Raw genomic sequence first — 22,128 nt, forward strand, 5'->3', positions numbered from 1 at the left:
CTTTGATCAATCTTCCTGCCAACAGACCTGGAATCACATTTGAAGCCTCATCTGAGCTCACATTCTTCTTTTATTCTAACACAAAAGCTGGGACCACGGTGTCACGGAAGCTTCCTTGAAATTGTTTGTGTTTCGCTGGTGATGTGAGATGTGGCAATTCTTTCATTCCACACACTGGATGGGCTTTCCCCCACTGTCATCTACAGAGAATTGCTTAACCTTCTCTGGCCTTGTTCTCTCGTTGGTAGAGCCAGGGTGTAGGCTGTAATGAGTAGTCACCAAACTTTATTGTACTTAATGATAAATGGGGGGGGGGGGCTGCTTAAAAATGCATTTTCCTGGGACCTGCCTTTGGGATTCTGGGTCAGTTGATTTGGCTTGGGGATCAGCATTCTTCACAAGTTCACCAGAGCATACTTTTGGTGAATATGACTTTCGATGCAGTCTGATGTATCAAATTCTAAACTCCCAAATGAAATCAGGAATCATAAAGCTGCAAGTTCTAAGGTCCAAACTGAATTATTCACAAGCTGGCCAAGCAAGCAATGCAGACTTTAGATAAACATAGGTATATGTTTATATAGATTAAACAACGAATCTCTGTCAGGTAGGTATATAAGTTCAGAAAAGCCTTATTTTAGGCCTTTCTAAGTATTAACTCACTGAGACTCGAACCATATCAGCAAGAAGTAATATGCTGATTTCATAAGTGTGGGTATTGAGCCACGTAGAAGCAAAGTCAGTAGCCAGTGGGATTTGATGAAGAGATGTGCTTGGCAAGGCCACCAAGATGACCACAGGAAAGTACAGGCAGGCCTAGACTGAAAGAAGCTTACAAATCTGTACATTACTCAATTCTCACTGAAGTCCAGTAAGGCCCTGGCTTCTCACTTAGCATGACATTCTGCAAGTCCCTCTGTTGTCTCAATGACAAGCTCGTTACTTCTTTCAGTTACACTATTGGGTCTCATGCCGTTCCATGCTTTTCTTATTCATTCACCTACAGGTAAGTCTTCATGATCTTGGCTTTTAAGAAGAGCATTGCTTTGAACACAAGCATCTGGCTGTCTTCTCAACATACTGAGCTTGGTTCCAGAAGCCAGGCATGGAAAGATAGATACTGCATGACCTAATTATGTGTTATGTCTTAGAAAGATGAATTCAGAGAAGTAGAGAGTCATGTCCTGGTTCCCTAAAGAGAGAGGATAGAGGTGGTTGCAGAAAAGAAATACAGTGAGCCAAGCCTACAGTTTTAGTGGCACAGAAGGAGAAAGCTGGTGATTCACCTCAAAACACATTGTGTACATGCGAAAAATTGTCACAATGAAACATAATGTTGATGTCATTAATAAATACTAACAAAAATATAAAGAATTATTCCTACACAAAATATTCCCTCTAAATGAGATAATAATAAAACTCATTTTGATGAGGAAGTACTTAAATTTATTTATAAAATTTGGCCTACTATATAAAAATTTTATTGTGTCTATGATAGTCCTGTAGATTGATGGTTACAAAAAACAAGAGGCATTAATTTTCAAAACTAGGATGAAGAAGAAGAAGAGGAGGAAAAGAAGAAGAAAAAAGTAAAGAAAGAGAAAGGAAGAAAGAAAGAGAGAGAGAAAGAAAGAAAGAAAGAAAGAAAGAAAGAAAGAAAGAAAGAAAGAAAGAAAAGTTGCTCCTCTAGTCCCAGGCAGGAAGCAGATTTCCAGATCCAGGCTGGTTTTGTAGTTCTTCAAGGGTCTGTTTTCTTCATTCATAATATGAAGGCTGCTATTATGGTATTTAGAGCACAGAGGTATGATGAGGATTAAGCAACAGTAGTCTTATAAAGCTTGACCAATTGTTTGGCATATGGCAAAAACTCAGTAAATAAAAGCAACAATAGAAAAGAAGTGTTGGTTTTAAGGGAACTTATCACAGGGCAGAGAGTCATCTTGAATACTAGCAAGAAGGTAGTCCTTCTCATGACCTCCTCATTTCTCCATCTTGGTCAGCCTCAGTATTATCTACCCTGAATCCGCTCCTTTCCCAAGCCAGATGTCCAAAGATATCTACAGCTACCAACAATCTTAAGTTCAATAGGGCATTTTGTTTTGCTGAAAGATTGTTGAATAAATGCTTCCTCACAGACAGTCTGACAGGCAGATAAAAAGCTGAGCAAGTGGACTATGAAAGCTCACTCGCATCCCACTGTGAATAACTCCTAGTATTTTGGTGAGATTTCTGTTGACTTATTTGTATGACTTGACTTCAATTTTGGTTGTCTCAAGTCTATTCTTAATCTCTGGCTTCTCCTCCCTCACTAACACTTTATTTCAGAACTTTACTCACTTGAGATAAACAACATCTGACTTCTAAAGACACACGTGGGGTCTAGACAGTCTCAGCTCACAGTCCTTCTCTTCCCTCCGAGCATGTATCTCTGGTATCATTTCATCACTTCCTTTTTCCTTAGTATGTTCTGTGCCTTTACTTAAGGTGATGGGTATTGGCAGTGCTTCCCCATCAGCTCTGACCATGACTCACACGTGTTGAGTTAGAACTGTAAGATAGAACAGCATCCCCAAGGTTTGAGGAAAAATTGCACCACTGCCATCCACAGAGCTCCATCGAGAACATTCCATCAGTGATCTCTAAGAATGCCTGTCTCTCCAGCATCTTGGCATACAGTCTTACCCTCTTGTGAAAACCACTTGGGATTTCCAGCTGATGGAGCTGAAGAAACAAGCAGAGGGATTCTTTCTGCCTCTGCTCAACAAAGAACATTTTCATTGTGATCTGGGTTTTTGTTAGAAGGAAGAAGAAGAAGAAGGGAAGGAAGGAAGGAAGGAAGGAAGGAAGGAAGGAAGGAAGGAAGGAAGGAAGGAAGGAAGGAAAGAAAGAAAGAAAGAAAGAAAGAAGTCTACAATGCTACTATATAAATGTCCCAACAACAGATTCCCTTCCTGTGTTTCCAACAAAACCAGCCACTCAAAAAAGATACAGGTGCCGCTGAGGGTGCTAGAACAGTTGGGGACAGAGCTGATCTGCAATCGAACGCTCACAGGGAGTGCAATTGGTGTGCTTTTTCTCCCACAGAGCACGGTTTCAGCAGGAAATTATACAGGGCCTACTTGCAACTGCTCTGTACGGCCCTGCCTTGGAGCCAGCCAGGTGAAGCGAGAGCACCCGTGTCGGACCACAGCAGATTCGGTGCGCCCTTTGTATCTACCTTGTCCTGCCTCTGCTTTCGCCCCTTTGTGTGTTTTTAATGGGGATAAGTGTGAGGCACATGGAGTGCAATCACATTGTGGTCTTAAAAGGATCTCTGATGATAGAAAATATGTCAATTTATTATTTCCCTCAGGACAGAGAAAAAAGTACAAAGGTTCAATGGATGAGAAAGATAATGCTTGTGCACTGTATAACATTTTCCAACAAAGGATTTTAAGGTGATTTTCCTTTTTAAAAAAATACTTTAGTCCCATTTTGTAGGTGGGGATACAAGAAGATTTTGTAGTGACTAAAACATCCTGGCGTTGGCCCCTGCATAGAGTCAGCGTAGGCCTCTATGGTCCTTCCCCAGCTTTTTCACTCCCTCTACTGGAATTTGGTTCTTCACAGCAGAGTTACACACAGTAAAGGCAAGCACTGTCCTATTGTGCACGGGCTTCCATGTGCCAGCACCACAGTTCCATCGAATCTTCAAGCTGAAGGCTACATCTGTGATCAGGGCCATCTTCTGTCCCCACCATTCCCGTTTCCTTAAATAGCAATTAGACCAGTAGAGGCCGGCTGCTCTTGCATGGGGAAGGCTGCTGGGGAGCTGAGCCAGGGGGTGGCCACTTGTTATTTGTCATGAGGGTCATTCATAATGAATCAACAAAGCATTGACAATGGTTTTCTTGTAAACTGAACAAACCTTATAAATGGTGTGTGGTCTCCCCTCCCCCATGAATTAGTTCCTTTGTCCTGAAATGTGTGGTTAGCCCAGACACTCATTCTGCTTGGCTGGAAGAGGGGCAGAGCCTGGGGAGGCGCCCGGGATGCACAAGTCGACATTTCACATTTTGGCTTTCTGTATCAGGGGATATCTCACGAGAACCGTGGGAAGTTGGAAGGAAGACATAAGCAAAATCAGAAAACTTTCTAGACTCTCCAGTGCTCTTTTCAGGGCTCGGTTACAATGTATAAACACGAAAGAAATTAAGAACGTAAGGAAGAGATTCTTAACCGCTTTGTACAGTTGCCTGATAATTGTCTGTCTTTTCAAGCCCTAAATAAGGAGGGCAGAGTGCTTCCGGGGGGCTCTACCTGCTTTAAGTGGCTGCCCTTCGTGGAATGCTAGCCTCTGCTGTTACGTAACAGTGGACGCTAGGCAGCGGAATGAAAGGAGCAGTGTCTTGAAGCAAATGGGCAAACATCCTTCACTGCTGGCGTCTTCTTTGGCTCCTGAGGCAGGGGTAGGGTGGGGTGGGGTGGGGTGGGGGGCAGGGAGGGTGGTTTCAAAGTGAGGTTCTCTGTTGCCTAGAGCCCACACAACCAACCTTATCATCAAGATGGTGAGACAAAACGCTCAGCACAGATCTGCAGAGAGGCTCTGCAGAGCCCTGCGTGCTCGGCCACTCCTGTTTGTCTTCCTAAAGGCCAAATAGTGATGGCACAATTTCTGACACGCCGTCACCAGGTATACTGTGTGTTGGAATGTGTGTCACAGGCTGATATCAGGGTGCTGCATGAGAACAGCAGGGTATTCGAAGCTTGACTCTGCGCGTATGTTTATTTGCAGAAATAAACTCTGCGTGTTCTGTGTACTCCACTTTCGTTATAATTTTATATAATGGCAATTTTTTAATTGAAGTGTTAGAATGTGTCTTTCTCCTTTAAAAAATAATAGCCGAAATAATTGGTGACACCTTAAAACAAGTCAGTGGTGAAGGTCACGTAAACCCATGTGATATGTATATGCAACCCAGAATTATTTAGGGTCATTGTAGCCGTGGAGTTTTCAAATAAATTATTTGAATATAAAAGTAGATTATGTCTTTCCCCTGTGGCTGGCCAAATGTCTTTTCAACAAAGGGTAAAATAAGAAGGCTATTTTTTTGTGTAAAAGAGTGATCTTTTTAGTCATGCTTGGCTGCCTTTCAGGACGGTCTCCGTTTATAATGAGATATTTTTTAACTCATCTGAACCAGAAAGTTTAATAAATTGATAGTACATTTTACATAAAATATTACAATTTGTTTCAGGAGGCAAGAGCTAAGGTGAAGGGAGAACAGATTACTGATCGTTTGGGTTTCTAGGTCATCATCTTAAGCTAATATTTATATTGGGCCATATCTAGAGTAGTAAAAATAAGTGTATATTTATTTAGTTTATTATTTCATATTTCTTGGCAGTTCTTCCGATCTCTACTTACTGTCTGCTTTACTTGCTGTTCAGATCCCAGTTCAGCCTTAGCTGAAGCCGCTTGGAGACCCAGTCAGAATGGTTCTCCTGGCCATTTTTCCCAGACTTCTTGACGTTGACAGGTAGGGAGAAAACAAAGGTGTTTCCAGGTTGCCTTTGAAGTAGATTCGTCTTATATGCCAATGTGTACACATTAACTTTCTCTTACCAACATAGTAAAAGGAGAAATCCCAGGCTAGACAAGCTCCCTCTGTGGTGAAAGAAATGTTTCTGAGAACTGAAAGTACATTTTGACATGATCATTAACATAAGAAAACATGTTCATGTTACTCTCTAGTGTTTTAACACTCTCTAGATTCAATTACTTTTCTATTATACCTGATCTTTTCTTAACTTCTAGTTAAATATTTTTTTTTTTTGCAATTACAAGTAGAAAAAAATTACATGATACATCTTAACCTGGTATCAAAACTGAGTTGAGCAGTGACTCATCTCCGGTCGTATTTCTCTAATGACACATCACTTAGGTATGTGTGGATTTCCTTTGAGCCCCTGATTTTCTTTTTAATTATTCGACAGTGAAAGCTCCTTTTCCCCCCCCCCAATTAATTTGACTTTCTCAGATTTTTTTACAGTAAAGCATGTGTCATATCTCTCTTGAAATTGACCATTCTTTTCAGAAACAGATTTTTTTTTCCCTCTCTTTGGCCTGGGGTGGTACACTGAAAAAAGTCACTCAGCTAAAATGAATTACTTCATTTCCAAGTAAAAACAGCGGTGTTTTCATGCCTGTACTTATTATTATTCTGAGAATGTACTAATTTGTTACATCCAAGATGACGGTTCGTTGGGTCTGTGAAAGGGGCAGTGTGCCAGCTATCAAAGAGAAGTGAAAAGGACTCCATTCACGGAGCACAGAGCAGGGACGGCTCTGTGAGTATCAGGGGGCACACCGCCGGCAGAGTCACTCCACTCTCGGGGTGGGGGTCTGAATCAAGCAAAAGCTAGGATTTTACTGAATGTCTGGGTGGGCAGCCGGAGGAGCAACTGGTCATCGCTTTATCCCCGCAGGCCCCAGCTGACATGTCTCGAGGGTTTTTAATGTTTGCGTGCGTTATTACTTTAGTATTAAGCTTAGATAATTGTCTGCTTGCCCTGAGCTGGTTCATAGCCAAATACAAGTGACTAGGGGCATTTTTTTATAAAGTAAAACTGCAAAACAGAATTATAGATATTGCTGTGGATTTTCTGCTGTTGTTCTCCCTCGTGAGATTTGAATGATAATGAAGTTTGATTCTATACCTTTATTTAGCTCTGAACCAGGGTGGTCTCATCATTTTGTTTTACGTGCACAACGCCGCCTGAGGTCATGAGTTGTAAATCGTAGCATAAAGAGGCTGAAAATATATTCAGCACTTTGTAGTTTCCGAAGGCGCATTTAAGAGCTTCAATGAAGAGTCGGGACCTACATGGCAGATTTTCTGGCCTGAGCAGTCAACTCGCTGATGTAGACAGCAGATCTGCACAGCAAGTGAAAGGGCAACAGGAGCACTTTGATATACGCTCTGCGGAGGCGCATCCTGACCCATTTTCTGTTGTTGTAAATTTTTTTTCTTTTTCCTGCTTTATGGCAAAATGGTCCCTACTTTCTTATTTTTTTAAGGAATATAACACAGAAAAAATCAATTTAAAAAAATAATTTCCATCTGCCTTGTACGATTTAATAAAATGGAAAACACATTTGGATTGATGAGCAGAATTCTATTTGGGGGGCATAAAAACTTCTCTGAGAACACTTACTTTTTGCTCGGGATGCATTTGCCAAATTTCCTTTTTAATGTAGAGTTTTAATTTATGGTCCCTTTTTAATAAAGGGGCATATGCTTTAAAACAACATTTAACTAGCAACTGTTTGGAAATAATGGCCAAGTTACTTTATATGAATAGGTTGTACTTGATGACCTAATGTGGCTCGGGAGTTCTTCCCCAGTGTAAGTGTTCACACTTCCCAGGAAGCAAAGTGTCTGCCTTTTGTGTTGCTCGCGAGTTACAGGTTTGCATTTCTTGACAGCTTACCTCAAGAGTGAGAGCTGTATGTGTTTTTCTGTCTGACTCTATGTGGAAGGAAACTGGCTAAATTCGCAAGGAAAACAACTGCAGTTTGGGACTGTTTAAGAATAACACAAACACACAGCACCGTGAGAGATTTTAAACGAACTAGGTTACCAAGCTGGCAGCTAATTTTTGTCTTTCCAAAATGTTGGATATTTAACCCTCAGAATAATTAAATATTTGTAATAAAGTAGTTAATTCAAGCAGTTTATTGCTGTAATTTGCAAAAGTACATTGAGCTGCTTTCTTTTCAGCTCATTGATGGAGGGACAAACATTTCTTTAATAAGACTACAGCACATTCTAATTTTGCGCCAAACGCTTAGATAAGGATCAGGCCCCCTCTGAGTCACTGAGCTGACCTATGACATTGAAAGTGCTGGAGCTCTTTGGCAAAAGAAGAGCTGGAGTTCATTATTATGCACAGGACTTCCCGGTTCTGAAGGGCTCTGTGCTGTCTCTCAGATAGACTTTGTTTGTTGGAAATGAGAAGTGCGTTTTGGCAGCAGCCGACCAGAGCCAGAGCTACTCTGCAGGCCCGCTGGTGGTGATGCAATCCCTCATTAATCCTGCTCTCTATTAGCAAACTGTACAGGACTTACAGATGATTGAGCGTCTTCATTGAGGCGCTGTGGAAAAGCTCCCCAGTACAAGGCCTACCTCTGGGCATTCATCTCTATTAGCCGCAAAGATTAATGGTGGAAATACTCTTTTGCACTTCGCTTCATATAAAAATGCAATATAAGAGCCCAAAACTTCGATGTAACTAGATCTGTGTGTCAGAGGAAGGGCAAAAAAAACAAAAACAAAAAAAAAAAAAAAACAAAAAAAAAAAAACAGTCACCTGAAAAAAAAAAGAAAGAAAGAAAAAGAAAACAAAACACTTACTTAATCAAACAGAAAAGTTTATCAGGCTAAAAATTCTCTCGGGTGCTCTTGCTGCAGAAGTGAATGAAAACAAGATGTCATACAAAGTATGATTATTCCTGCCACCCCTGTCTGTCACAGCCTGTCTGTCCAGATGTGTGTATGGGGGGAGGGATTGAGAACAAGTCATGAGCCCAAGCTCATTTATGTCCAAATTGTTTTTTTTGGAGATTGGAGCTGCAACATCCCAATGTGGAGGCCTTCATCACAGAATTGTGATACCAACATTAGAATGTACTTAGGGAAAAATCAAACAGGTTGGGAGTGTTTTTCACTGTTCCTACATAAGTGGAGATGCCCTTAAAGTCAGAGTAGGCCAAAAGTTGCCACCACCAGGCCTTGTAACGTGAGTTTATCCTTACCACCCCTTACACCCCAGCCTGCTGTGTTCCCAACACTATGTCTGATTCCTCCTTGTAAATAGACCCAAAATCCTGTCTAGAGATGTAGTTCAGGAACAGGAGGAGATAAGATTGTTTTTTTCATCTGTTCAGTGTCTCAATATGACAAGGGAGAATCTCTGTGGGCAGACTACTTAGTTAAGCCGTATGATCATCACACTTAAGGCGTAGAGTAGAAAAGGCTTTTTCTAGGGCAGGCAAGAGGCTGCTGTGGTGGGGCTACGCTCCCCATGCTCCCCTTGGGACTGCTGGCAGGCCTGCACAGGTCTCCCACCGTGAGGTCTGTAATGCCCCATTAGAAAATCTGCAGGCTGCAAGTGTTATAGGACATATTTATCTCCTTGCATTTACGTTCTTGTTGCTTAGGGATGTGGCTGTATTTTCTCTGTATGAGTGTTTGTTTGAGTGTCTATATGGGCGCCATGTATGCCTCTGGCCAGAAGAGGGCATCAGATCCCCTGGAACTGGAGTTAACAGATCTTTATGAACTGATACATGGGCGCTCAGAACCAACCCTGGGTCCTCTGCAAGAGCAGCAAGCGCTCTTAACTACTGAGCCGTCTTTCCAGTTTCTTGCATACACTCTTGAACTGAATAAAACTATGGGAAGCTAAAGAAGTCGTCCGAGGACTCACAAATTATCAGTAACATAATTTGGCTTTCAATACAAATCTTCCTTGCCACCTTTTTATTTATAGTCTACAGTGAAGAGAAGCGAGAGATATTTATTGAGAAAAACTTGTAATTAGACCAGCTCCCAAGGTGTTCTCCATTTAGGAGTTCTGAATTAACTCCACGGGAAGTTGAACAAGAATTATCATGTTGAAGCAAAAGCCTTCTTTAAGAGTAAGCACGGGAGCTGGCTTAGCACTTAACTGCATTTGCTGCTCTTCCAGAGGACCTGAGTTCAATTCCCAGCCTCCACCTCAGGTGTCACACAGTCACCTGTAACACCAGCTCCACGGGATGTTAGGACATCTCTACTTGTACACATTCCCTAAAACACACACACACACACTTAAAAATAAGTCTTTAAAAAATACATATGAGAACATTGCTTGAAAGTTAACTTGCGTTAGAATCTGGGTTTGCCCAACTCCTCCAAGCTGAACCAGAGTCCAGTCAAGGCTCAGAAGATCAAAATATGGCAGGCGCTTGTGATGTGGTGACCACCTTTTTGTTCATCGGAAGTGGGTAAGAGGACAGCGTAGACTGTGTGTACGAAATACTCAGTCTTCAAAAGGAAACCTTCACAATAGCACATGTTTGTATCCTTAAAAAATCCACCAAATAAAAACTTTGAAGTCACCTGTCCAAGCTGAGACCTGCAGACATAAAAAGCCAGTCCGTCCCCCATGGAGGGCAGCTTTTCAGGCGTGCATGGCTTGATCTTCCTTTATTCTCTATCATCTGAGGCTTGGTCCGGCAGTGATAACAAGTGACAGTTTGTGTTTAAGAAGATTTCATACAACAAAAGTATCATTGCATATGAAAAAAAAAAATTAGTATTGGAGCATGTTTAATAAGTGGTTTTAGACACAAGGAAATGTAGATCAGTACGGTTTCCATTCTATGTGTCATTGCTGTTGGCTGCCTGTTTGGGTGTGTATATGGATACTGCTGGTGTGGATGCACACGTAGGTGCAGTATTTAACTTTATGGAGGTTACCTGTGGTGGCAAAGGGACTGTGCAGAAGCAGCCGACTTCTGGGTCTCAAGATGAAGATGTGCACATATGGATGGTGGCTAGAGGTCAACCTAGAGGATTGTGCCTCAGGGTCTGTCTTCCTTTGTTGTTGTTGTTGTTGTTGTTGGGTTTTGATGTTGCTGCTGAGACAGATTCACTGAAATCTGTCGCTTGCTAGTTTTGCTGGGCTGCTGGCCAGGGGCCCCACAGACCAACCATTGTCTGCCTCCCCAGTGCTGGGATTACAAGCACGCAACACCATGCCTGGGTTCACATCCAGGTCACATCGTGCCTACATTTGCCGACTGAGCACTCTTCCCAGACCCCTGGTCTTGACTTTTCTTGCTTAGTTTTTCAATGTTTGGATGTTAAGGAGCATAGAATTTCCCACCAGACCATTGCAATTTACTTGCAGATCAATTCTATACTCCTTTAGTCTGTTTTTTCTGTTACTACTACAATTAACTCATGCACAGAGCAACACAAATTAAGCCCCAGTGGTATACACCTGTGGTCCTACCCCAGAAGAGGCTGAGACAAGAGGATTTCTGGAAAGCAGAGATCTGAGGCCAGGCTGGGTAACATAGTGACACCTGTCTCAAAGCCGGGAAAACAAAACCAAGAAACCATCACAAATTTATTAACTCAGAGTTCCGGTTCGGAGGTATGTGAAAAGCTTTCCAGGGCACATTTTCCTCTGGACACTCTTGGGGGAACTTCTCCCGTCATCCTCTCAGCCCCCCCCCCCACAAGGGCTTCAAGCAGCCTTTCAATGCAGCACCTCAAACTCTTTCCCGTCCCTTAGTATATGACTTTGGTATATACTAAGTATATAGTTTGGTATGTAGTTTGCTCTTCACTGCTGTGATAAAGACCACGACCAAAGGCAACGTGTAGAAGAAAGAAATTATTACTCATACTATTAGGGTAAATTATGACACTTCTCTGTTATGCTGTGGTCACTGAGGGAAGCTAGCGGAGGAGCTCATGCCAAGGCCATGGAGGAGTGCTGCTTACTGGATTGTTCATTGTGGCTTGCTCAGCCTGCTTTCTCATAGCACCCAGGACCTCCTGTGAACAGGTGGCAATTTCCCACAGTGGGATGGGCCCCTCTCACACCAATCATTCATCAAGAAAATGTCCTACAGACTTGTCTAATGGCGGCATTTCTCAATTGAGTTTATTCTTCGCAGGTAACTCCAGCTTTTGTCATTAACACAATACTAACCAGGACAGTATGTTAGGTACTCTTCTCGTTGCTGTGACCAAATGCCTGACAAGAAGCAACTTGATGAAAAGAAGATCTTGTTTGGGCTCAAGGCTTGAGCATATAGCCCATCAGAGCAGGAAAAACCTGATGAAGGAAGCAAGGGCTACATGCCTGATTCTCAGGCCAGAAATCAAGGCTGCCCTTAGTGACCTACACAGTTCCAGTTAAAGACTCCAAGTTTTTCAAAACAGCACCACCAGCCAGGTAACAAATGTTCAGACACCAGTCTGTGGAGAACATCCTACATTCTAGCCATCACTGCCAATCATCCCCTGCCCCAGCTTTGTCTGTGTGCCTTTCATGAGGACCCACGTGGTTAACTGGATGAACTAGATAGCCCAGGATGGGTTTCACCATCTCGAGACCCCAAATCTGATCACTTCTGCAAAGTCCAGCTGCCCTGGCAGGTAATTTCACAGACTAAGAAATTGAGATGTGGACATTCAGCCTGTTACATCTGTTGAACTTGAGAGATGACCAGAGAACAGTTTCTCTGTTTCCTGGGCATCAGACAGTACCAGTGGCACCCCATTCCTGGGTCCATGTTACAGGCATCTATGGTTGTTAAAGATCCGGAAGGTAATCCCCTGTGAAAAAGGGCTGAGAACCACTCTTGTGCTGCCTTTTGTTCTGGAAGGTCCAGCTGGCTTATGGCCAAGATATATGACTGCTTCAAACTAATAGTTGTTTGAAAGGCCTAAGCAAATACATATGTTAATGGTTCAATATTTGCGGGTTTAGGTTCCCTTTATGGTACTCTAAACCAAAGGACATGAAGAACCCCCCCCCCGCCCTGTTATACCAAATCTGAGCACTATTTGAGTTATTTAAATTGATTAATCTTATCTTCTTTGGATCTTTTGTTTTCAGTTTTTCCTAATATACTTGAAATTCCAATCAACCTCTCCCGCACCATTTCAGATGCAATTGGACCACACTAAATGTAGCTTCCTCCGCCTCTGGAGTTATCTTGACAGAAACTGGCTTAAGGTGTGTGGAAAGTACTTCGTACACTCCTAAGTATCTAAACCCCACAGTTAGCTTTTATATTTTATGGAAACAGCAATTGAAACATTTGACACGAAAACTGCATTCTGCTCCAAAAGTTAGCTTGGTTCTAAGTCACTTGTTAGATTTTGTTGCTGTTTTAAGGAATGGTAGATTGATTTTATTTTTAATTACGTGTATGTGTTTGTGTCAGTACGTGGCTATGTGCACAAAAGACTTATACAAGATCAAGCAAGATTCTAGCATAGATGTGCAAGAGGCTCATGAGCCCCCACTCCTGAGGAGGCTAGTGAGAGCTGATGGCCTCTGAAGGGGGATGAGTTGATTTTCCTTAAGTGTGTGGTTCCTGTTAGGCTGACCATGTTCTGGGGGATGGTCCTACATCCATGAGTACAAATGAGAAGCAATGAGTTATGAAAGGAAGGAAGGAAGGAAGGAAGGAAGGAAGAAAGGAAGGAAGGAGAAGGGAGGGGGGAGGGGAAGAAAGAAAGGAAAGTTGGGAGGGGAGGGAATGGGCATGTGTGGGGTGGGTCTAGGCAGAGTTAGAACAGTAGGGGTAAATGTGGTAAAAATGCATTGCACAAATTCCACAAATAATAAAATATTGTTAAAAATAAACAAACACTAGTCTAACAAGTAATATTTTATCATAATACCAAATCGTTTGACCATGGGGTGGGTGTGTATTAAGACTGGAATTCATGCACGAGAATTTTGAGTAAATATTAAAACACATACAGAAGGTATTATATATCAAAGCAAATGTTTTGAACAATAGTTCCTTAGAACTTTTAATAAATTGTCTCATTTAGTCTTCACAACTGTTTGGGATAAGCGCATTTCATTTTACAGAAGAGAAAAGTGAATCCTAGGCAGATGTTAAAAACTCTGAAAATTGTGAATGATGAGCATAATACCTGCAGGCACCGCTAAGCGTGATTATTAATGGGCCTGGGCTGCTTTACTTTTTTAAAATTATGAATTGTGTCTGTGTACCACCATTCACAATAACACATTGATTCATGTTTGCAGACATCCCACTTAGATAGTAAATTAACATATATTTTATTACCGATCTATACATAGAATTTCACTTTTTTTTTTTTTTTTTGGTTTTTCAAGACAGTGTAGCCTTTGCTGTTCTTGAACTCACTTTGTAGACCAGTCTGGCTTTGAACTCAGAGATCCACCTGCCTTTAGCTCTCAAGCACCGGGATGTACCACTATGCCTGGCCACAATTCTGTTTTTATGAGTCAATGTTTCTTAAAGTGATATTTAAATTGGCAAATTAGAATTTCCTATTTGTTTGTTTGTTTAAAAAGCATGTTTCCTGAATTTTGTTTTATATCACCTAAACCAATTCTCTAGAGTGTAGCAGGCCTGGCCTTTTTTGTTTATTTGTTTTTTTATATCTGGTCTTATTTTGAGATATGCTCTTACTTTGTAATCCTTGAACTCATGGCCCCATATATGTCACACCTACTTTGTAAATAAATTCATCCGCTTCTTTGAGATAGAGAAAAGTTCCATTTGCCCCCTCTGGAACCTGATGCTCACTGTAAGGACCGTTAGAGAAACAACGTGATCTCCAGGCAGGCACAGGGCAGTGAGAACGGCGTCCTCTGTATTTTACTCTCTTCTGTGCCCTTGTGTCCACGTGATCATCCCCAGTCCCTTTCTTCCCACAGGGACTGCGACCTGAGGTTCCCACCAGACAGTCATCTTGCCGACTTGGAATATGAGACCGTCTGTCACCAAGTCCTGGGAGGCAGGATCCTCTTCCTTACATGTTAGAGAAGACTCGCTGTAAGGAAACTGGATATGGCTAGATTCTGTAAATCCGTTTACTCCGAGTGAATATAGTTTTAAAAGAACACTATGAAATAAAGCACCAGTGTATTATCATAATAAATACTTATCTATTTCATAGCTTAACATGTAGTGAGTGTGCTCAGATTCTGTCCTGTAGAACACACACACACACACACACACACACACACACACACACACACACACAAATAAATGCAATTTAAAAAATTTTAATCACACAAATTCAACCAGTTAAGCTACTTTACTGGTGATGTAGATTAATAAATAGCTCATTGTTGCTACCTTGTTCTCCACCTCATGCTATTTTTCAGTTTGTGTTTATTTTTTAATTATTGAAGCAAATGTGTACATGTAAGCAAATCAAACAAAATGAGCAGGTGAAATATGCAGTGAAAATCAAAAGGGTTCAGGTTGTTATGTCAGACAGTCAAAGTCCTCAGGCAATACCTGCATTACCTTATAGATTTTTGTCTTTGTTTATGTGTGTGCACATGCTGTGTATATGTAAATTAGTATGTGCAATGTGCGATGTCATATAGAACAAATGCATATCCTCTGCAAGTGGGGCACAGTGAACTGTTCTGAATTCGCTTTTAGGACAGTGCGCATCTCTCAGTTTCTGAAATTCCCTGGAAATAGTTTTCCAAGGTTCTTAACATACTTTCCATAAGTGTTCAGACATTAACTCTGCAGACAATAATGCCTGGGCCTCTTCCGGAGGGGAGACCTGTTTGCCCAAACGTCTCGGTACAGTCAGCTCCCTATAACATGAGGCTGTGTTGTGTGATAGGTGATCTTTCCTACCAGGTTCTATGGAAACATGCTTTGATGAGCTTACTCTATTCTATAGGAAATTACTTTCAGGTAGGTCAGCATAGCTCTGTGGGTTTCATACCCCCAGAGTGGATCCAGGCAGTAGCTCTAGGGGCAGAAGAAACTAAGAATCTCTGGGTTGATAAGCTTTGGGAAGAACTGTGCCTCTTGACTCACTGTCACCTGGGCAAGTGTACTAGAACGGCACAGTACTACAACAGTGCCCCAAGCTCAGATGTCAGTCACGATCTTGAAACGGTCACGTGAGCGTCTGTCCTCTCTAACTGGGTGGTTCTGCCTCTCCCTCCTCAGGTGTGAGAATATAGCACCTCAGAACCCAGAGGATCGTTCATCTGCCCTTGCTGCAGAGGATGCAGTCAGGGGGGCAAACGAAGACACCTGGGGGATGATGCTGAAGGGTCCTGAACACACGCTTGTTCCCATGCTATTTGGGGTGGAGCTTTCCCAGTTTGTGAATATGTCCACCATCACAGGAGCTTTCCAAACCCCCTTTTTTAGGAATTTTCATGGGAGCTGTGTCATGTAGGAGTACTTTACCATTAACTCATTTTCATACCTTCTTTCTGTCCCAGAGGATGAGAGAAGGGTCAGACTGGACACACTAAGCTTCTAAGCTTGGCTTGGTCTTTCTACCAGCCCCAATCTGAAGCTAACCAGAAGTACACCTAAAATCACCTTCCTTAAGCCAAACATGCTTCTAGCACCAAAAAAGTCAAACGAAAGAGGGTCTGAGAACTCCTAATGCCCAAAGGTTTAAGCAATCATGTGTCAAGATAATTGGACAAAGGCCAGATATTTGTTGGTTATTATCTCTCAGCTGGGAATTGAAGGCCAGAGGTCAAGTGGAGCATCCTTACACCAGAGTCTGATTGGTAGTGACAATGGTCACTCCAAAAGGGAAACCCGTATTCACAGGTTTGCCGGACATGCAATGGCTGTCCATCCCCAACTAGAAATGAAAGGCATGCTCCTGCAGTACCAGCCTCCTGTCCGAGAAGTCAGAAACAGAATGTTTTCATTGTAATACTCAGCTCAAGAGTGCCTGGGTGCAGGTTTGCCGTAGGAGGGAAAGCGGGAAAACACAAATGCCTATAAGACAACAAATGCCACACCCTGGCGATCTTGTTACTAGGGCTTTTTTTTTTTTTTAACGCAAGGTTTCTCTGTGTTGCCATGGCTGTCCTAGAACTCAGTCTGTTGACCACATTGGCTTCAAACTCACAGATTGGCCTTCCTCTGCCTCTTGAGTGCTGGGATTAAAGGCGTGCACCACCACGGCCCGACTCCCTACTATGCTTTCAAGCTGAGAACATTTCTCAGGAAAGGAAATTGCTATAATCATTTGAGTCTCCCTAACAACTTTGTTTCTAGTTAGAAAGCTTACAAGTGGCCTACTACTAGGCATGATGAGTAGGACTAACAGATGACCATAAACTATATGGTGAATATCGAAGCTATGTGACTTAGCAAGCAGAAAGGCCTGCATGTCTGCAAATGTAAAACATGGAATCCTGCACACAATGTGACTGGCAAACATTTTTTAATTACTCATTCACTCACTTCATTAATTAACATCCTGACCGCAGTGTCCCTTCCCTCCTCTCCTCCTAACTTGCCCCCTCGCATCCACTCCTCTTCCCCTTCTCCTCAGAAAAGGGAAGGCCTCCCATGAATATTAACCAGCATTGGCGTATCAAGTGGCAGTAAGACTAAGTGCATCCTCTTCTGTTGAGGCTAGACAGCCCAGTAAGGGGAAAGGGTCCTGAAGGCAAGCAACTGGATCAGACACAGCCCCTGCTTTCACTTTAGCAGTTTCACATGAACGGCAAGCTACACAACTGTTACACATGTGTAGAGGGCCTAGGTCAGTCCCTTGCAGGCTCCCTGGTTGGTGGTTCAGTGGCTGGCAAACTTAAGGCATGACTGAATCCTTTTTTCCCCTTTTATTGAAGTTAGATTATTTTATCATACATTATATACTGATTACAGTTTCCCCTCTCTCTACTCCACCCAGTTCTTCCTCACCTCCTCTTTGGATCTACACTAGTTCTGTTCCTCACTAGAAAATAACAGTGTTCTGAGAGATAACAACCAAACATTAAAAAATAAAATATAACAAGATAAAGCAAAAACCATCACATAGAGGCTGGACAAGACATGTCAACAGAAAAACAAAACAAAAAGAGCCCCAAGAGAAGGCACAATAATTAGAGTCAGCCATTTATAAACTGAGGAGTCCTGTAAAAATACTAAGCTTGAAAGCTCTGATATATCCTCAAAGGACTTGGTGAAGACCCTTGTAGGTCCTGTGTTTGCTGTTTCCATCTCTGTGAGCTCATATGCCCCTTGCTCAGTTGATTCAGAGGCTCTTATTCTCCTGGTGTCCTCCATCCCCTCCGGCCCCTTCTGTTTTCTAGGAATTTGACACAGTTGGTAGAGTGTTTGGCTAGCATGCAGAAAGCCTTTAGTTTGATCCCTCGGCATAAACCAGGCATGGTAAAACATACTTGCCATTACATCATTCTGGAAGCAGGTAGAAGCAGGAGAATCAGTCTCAGAGAGAGACAGAGAGAGGGAGGAATAGGGAGAGAGAGAAGAAAAGGAGGGATGACAGTTGTCCCACTATAGTTGTCCTGGGAGGAGGAGGCAGAATAGATAGATAGATAGATAGATAGATAGATAGATAGATAGATAGATAGATAGATAGATAGATAGATAGATAAATAAGTCTTGCTCGCAGGAATGCCTAGTCATGTTCTTCTTGTTATTTCAAAATCTTACTAATAATAAGAGACAGCCTTCTTGCTGTAAGGCTTTCTTTTTCTTTCCTGAGTCTTCCTACTCTGCTAAGATCTGAGCTCACATAATAACTGTGCCCTTGCCCTAAATTACTCAATAGGGTTCTTAGTAATTACCACCAGGCTCAGATCTATTCCACCTGAGCCTGGAGATACTGCTGCACCCACCCAGCCAGGCTGTGCAGTGTGACAGTCCCCACATCATGCTTCCCATTGCAAAGTCTAAAGTGTTCTAAGTCCCAACAGCTTACATCTCTTTGCTACAGTATTCGGCAGTTATTCTCCCTTTCGGAGACAGAACAGAGTTCAGAGTGATGCCATATCCTGATGCTTTGTAACTGGAAGCAAGTCAGACCAATAGCATCAAGTGCTTTGGGCTTAGTGGAGCGTGTGAACAGAAAGAAGGCATTACCAATGCACCAGCCTCTTATTAGGCATCATTTCATCATCTGTAAGCTACCTGCGGAGAGTGCTATGAAACAGTGGTGTGGAACAGCCCCTGGAAGGTCGGGTCAGAACCTCTGTTCTGCAGCTCGAGAAACAGGCCCAGGAAGGGACACCAGCTCAAGCAGTCAAGGCGGAACCACCAACTCCTTGTTTGCTGTCTGATGAGATCTATATGCCAGGCAGCGCACAGCCAATTCCCCACGCTCAGAGTACACCTAGAAGCCAAGCCAAGACTGCTCCAGTTGTGTGCACTCCAAAGCAATGAAGCCCCTCATGAAGATGCACTCCCACCCCACTCCACACTCCATCCACAGCTGAAATGTCACCCATTACTTCAGACCCTTCCTCCCCAGCGCTGCAAGAACACACTCGCGTGTCCTGACGGCAGTTGTCCCACTGCAGCTGAATTAACAGTGGGTTGTTTGTTTTTGGTTTTGTTTTTTTGTTGTTGTTTGTTTGTTTTTTGTTTGTTTGTTTTTGTTTTGTTTTGGTTTGGTTTTTTTTTTGTTTCTTTCTTTCTTTCTTTCTTTTTTTTTTTTGTAGAACACCAAGAATTGGGTCTAAAGAGAATCTCTAAGCATGAAAGTCAGCTTCACTTTAACTTCTAGGTGCTCTGTTTTGTCCCTGCTAATGTCAGGCCTCTTCTGAATCGTCAGTTTGACCAGGTCCATGGGGCTCAGCCCAGACTCCTGGGGCTATATTTTCTGAGACCCAGCTGTATGTGTTCATACATAGCCCTATGGATATTAAGTATATGTTATGAACGAGAGCAGAATCTTTGTATCCCACCCCAGACCCCAATGACATTCAACTTGAGGTCTTCACTTCTTTGGGAACTCAATTTCTGTCGCTTAGAAGTGACATTTTTTTTATTGTCCATTAGAGTGACCATTTCCTCTCCTATTAGTTGAAACAGAACAAACGAATCTACTCAGAAGTCAGCCAAAACAAATAAAAATGCCTGCGATTCACTGTAGAGAGAAGAGAGGGCAGGAGAACACAGGGACTGACCAATGGTTGAAGAGCAGCCAACAAAGAGAATTGGAAGACACAGTATTCTCAGTCTGTTTAAGGAAATACACATACATAGCAGACAAAGGGCAAAGCCATGGGAATTGGGCAGTGAAGAGATTTTTCTCAGCGGTGTAGGACAGGTGAAGAAGTCAAGAAGACGATGCTTGCATTGGAGCACAAACTGAGACAGCGGACAGGGGTTGAAATGCTAATGCAGGACAAGGAGGGTTTGAAAGAGAGCATAGCTGTGTGGATACAACCCACACAAGTAGGAGAGTGGGAGGTATCAGCAGGAATGGAGGGACTGGATAGATACACCAGAGAGGGCTGTAGACTAGGAAGTTGGAAACTGAGCGGTCTATGGCAGGCATCCAAGACCAGCTTTTTTACATTAAAAACCTGCCTCTTCTCATGGATTGAGAACCTCTGTGCCTGGCTGTAGAATCTGGAATTTCTTGGGAGGCAAAAGTAAGGTGGTTTTTATCTTCCTTCTGGACTCCATGGCTACATCTGCAACATAGTTCCGGGTCCCTTTGTAGGTACCGATCTGGCTCCGAACTTAGCCCTCCCCCTCTTTCAGCTGGGTCTGTGTGCTTGAAGCTGAGACCCATAGCACTCTTTGGTCAGAGCTTAATGAGAAAAGAACATGCCACCAACCATGTTTTCTCTCTCCTGGATCAACAGCTGAGCTGACTTTCCATTTTACTCTATGATGAACTTCCTATGGGACAGACCCCTTTTCCTAACAAGATTCATTGAAAGAATCCTCCCTGCGTTGGTGTGACATGAGCTTAAACTGCCATTTTCTAGTTTTCCCAAGGCCCCATCACTTACGTGTGATGTGAAGCATCATCAGGTACAAATTAGAAATCACCATTGTCTCCCCAGCATCCGTCATCTGTGCTATCATCTCTGTCTGCCCCTCGCTGCCTTGGACGCTGTGGGCTTTTCAGAGCACAGATATGTTATGTGTATGCAAAATATCTCTTTCTCCATGTTTGCAATTAACCATGTATTCACTATGCAGCAACTTTTGAAGAAGAGTTGGAACCAGATAGAAATTGACTGAAAGGTTCCCAGCCTCTGGCAACTCCTCCTTTACACCCTTACTGCAAAACCTGAATTTGATAGCAAGAGAATTTCACTTTGCTAAAGAAAAAGAAAGAAAGAAAGAAAGAAAGAAAGAAAGAAAGAAAGAAAGAAAGAAAGGAAGGAAGGAAGGAAGGAGAAGAAAAAAGTTTCTTGATTCCTTTTTTACTGGATCTCTCTAACTTCAAACTATTCGTTATCTTAGGAACGACTAGACGTTAACATTTTTAGGAAGATGTATTACTGGTGCACCTGAATTCATGGAATTGTGTTTCTCTGTATGATGTTTCTTTTATATGGAATGGAAAGATAGTGAATGGAGCCAGGGACGGAGGGAGAGAGGGGGAAGAGGCTAATAGATTTGTGCTAAATTTGTGAGCTTGCAGGAATTGGGGTACCTGTTGCATTAACAGTAACATGTTTTCATAATTGCTCAAAGAACAGATTGCTAACACTGTCATCACACACACATGCAAACACACAGAAATAGTTGCTGCTGTATGTATGTTTTTATGCACTACCAAACCTTTCTATAATGGATACATACATCAAAATTTCACATTGGTACAGGTAAATTACTTGTCCATTCAGAAATTTAAAACTATGATAATCCAAATGGTTGCATTATTTCTGTTGGCTATTTCAACGCAAATTGAATGTATCATAACCCACAGACAGTTTTTAATCTACGTACTTCCTGCAAAGGGTAGTCACACTCCATGTTCACAGTCCTTTTCTTCTCGTCTTCAAGCCCACACCTGCCCCCTCACCCCCTCCTCCTTGGCTCACAGCATGGGAACAACAGCTACAGCTTAGTGCATTTTGCTCATGGAACGGTGCCAGAAGGCCGTTTGAAGGTGTTTTAGAAATGAAGACATCTGGCAGCTGGCAGGCTTGCAGTTCCTCTGCCAAAGACAAGTTGCAAGCTGCCGGGATTCTCAGCTGAAGGTCACGCCCCAGGTACGAGAGCAGTCCGATGGGGCTGGGGTACTGGAAAGCCACACACTGGCAAGTGGGAATCGTTCGCTCCATGGGGTCAGGCCAGATCAACTCCGAAGTGGGCTGCCCACCAGGTCTCCATAACCCTTTAAAGGAGGTGAAAGAAAAATGACTGAAACTCAGGAAACTGACAGGGCCGCAGCATGCCGGGAGGAGCCCTGGCTGGTAGACAAGAGAGATGCAAGTGAGGGGAAACACAAGCCATGTGTTGGACAAACAAGCTCTTGTCAGCTGAGAGACCCAGCCTTCCCAACAGCAGTGGCCTGTGGCTTCTGGGCTCCTGGCTCTCCTGAGTTGGTAAAATTAGCAAAGCAA

General features: G+C 42.7%; 1 protein-coding gene across 14 annotated transcripts in view; it reads left to right on the forward strand.

The window, feature by feature from the left end:
* Positions 1 to 22,128, forward strand: part of LOC132652461 (uncharacterized) — a 607,788-nt gene that overhangs the window by 347,342 nt on the left and 238,318 nt on the right. For 2 of the 14 annotated variants that reach the window (XR_009590080.1, XM_060378223.1), the window contains one exon: positions 14,491 to 14,815. The exons of 1 other annotated variant lie outside the window; for it this stretch is intronic. Coding sequence is in view for 1 of the 13 variants with exons in the window: in XM_060378223.1 (XP_060234206.1) it covers positions 14,491 to 14,504 (14 nt within the window). In the remaining 12 variants the exon portion in view is untranslated. Of the gene's footprint in view, positions 1 to 4,492; positions 4,673 to 5,387; positions 5,520 to 5,678; positions 6,331 to 11,716; positions 11,998 to 12,663; positions 12,784 to 14,490; positions 14,816 to 22,128 lie in introns of those variants that run through there. 11 more of the 14 variants (XR_009590075.1, XR_009590056.1, XR_009590067.1 and 8 more) reach the window with 11 other exon arrangements.

The sequence above is a fragment of the Meriones unguiculatus genome, chromosome 2 (assembly GCF_030254825.1).
Source record: "Meriones unguiculatus strain TT.TT164.6M chromosome 2, Bangor_MerUng_6.1, whole genome shotgun sequence".
Lineage (NCBI taxonomy): Eukaryota > Metazoa > Chordata > Mammalia > Rodentia > Muridae > Meriones > Meriones unguiculatus.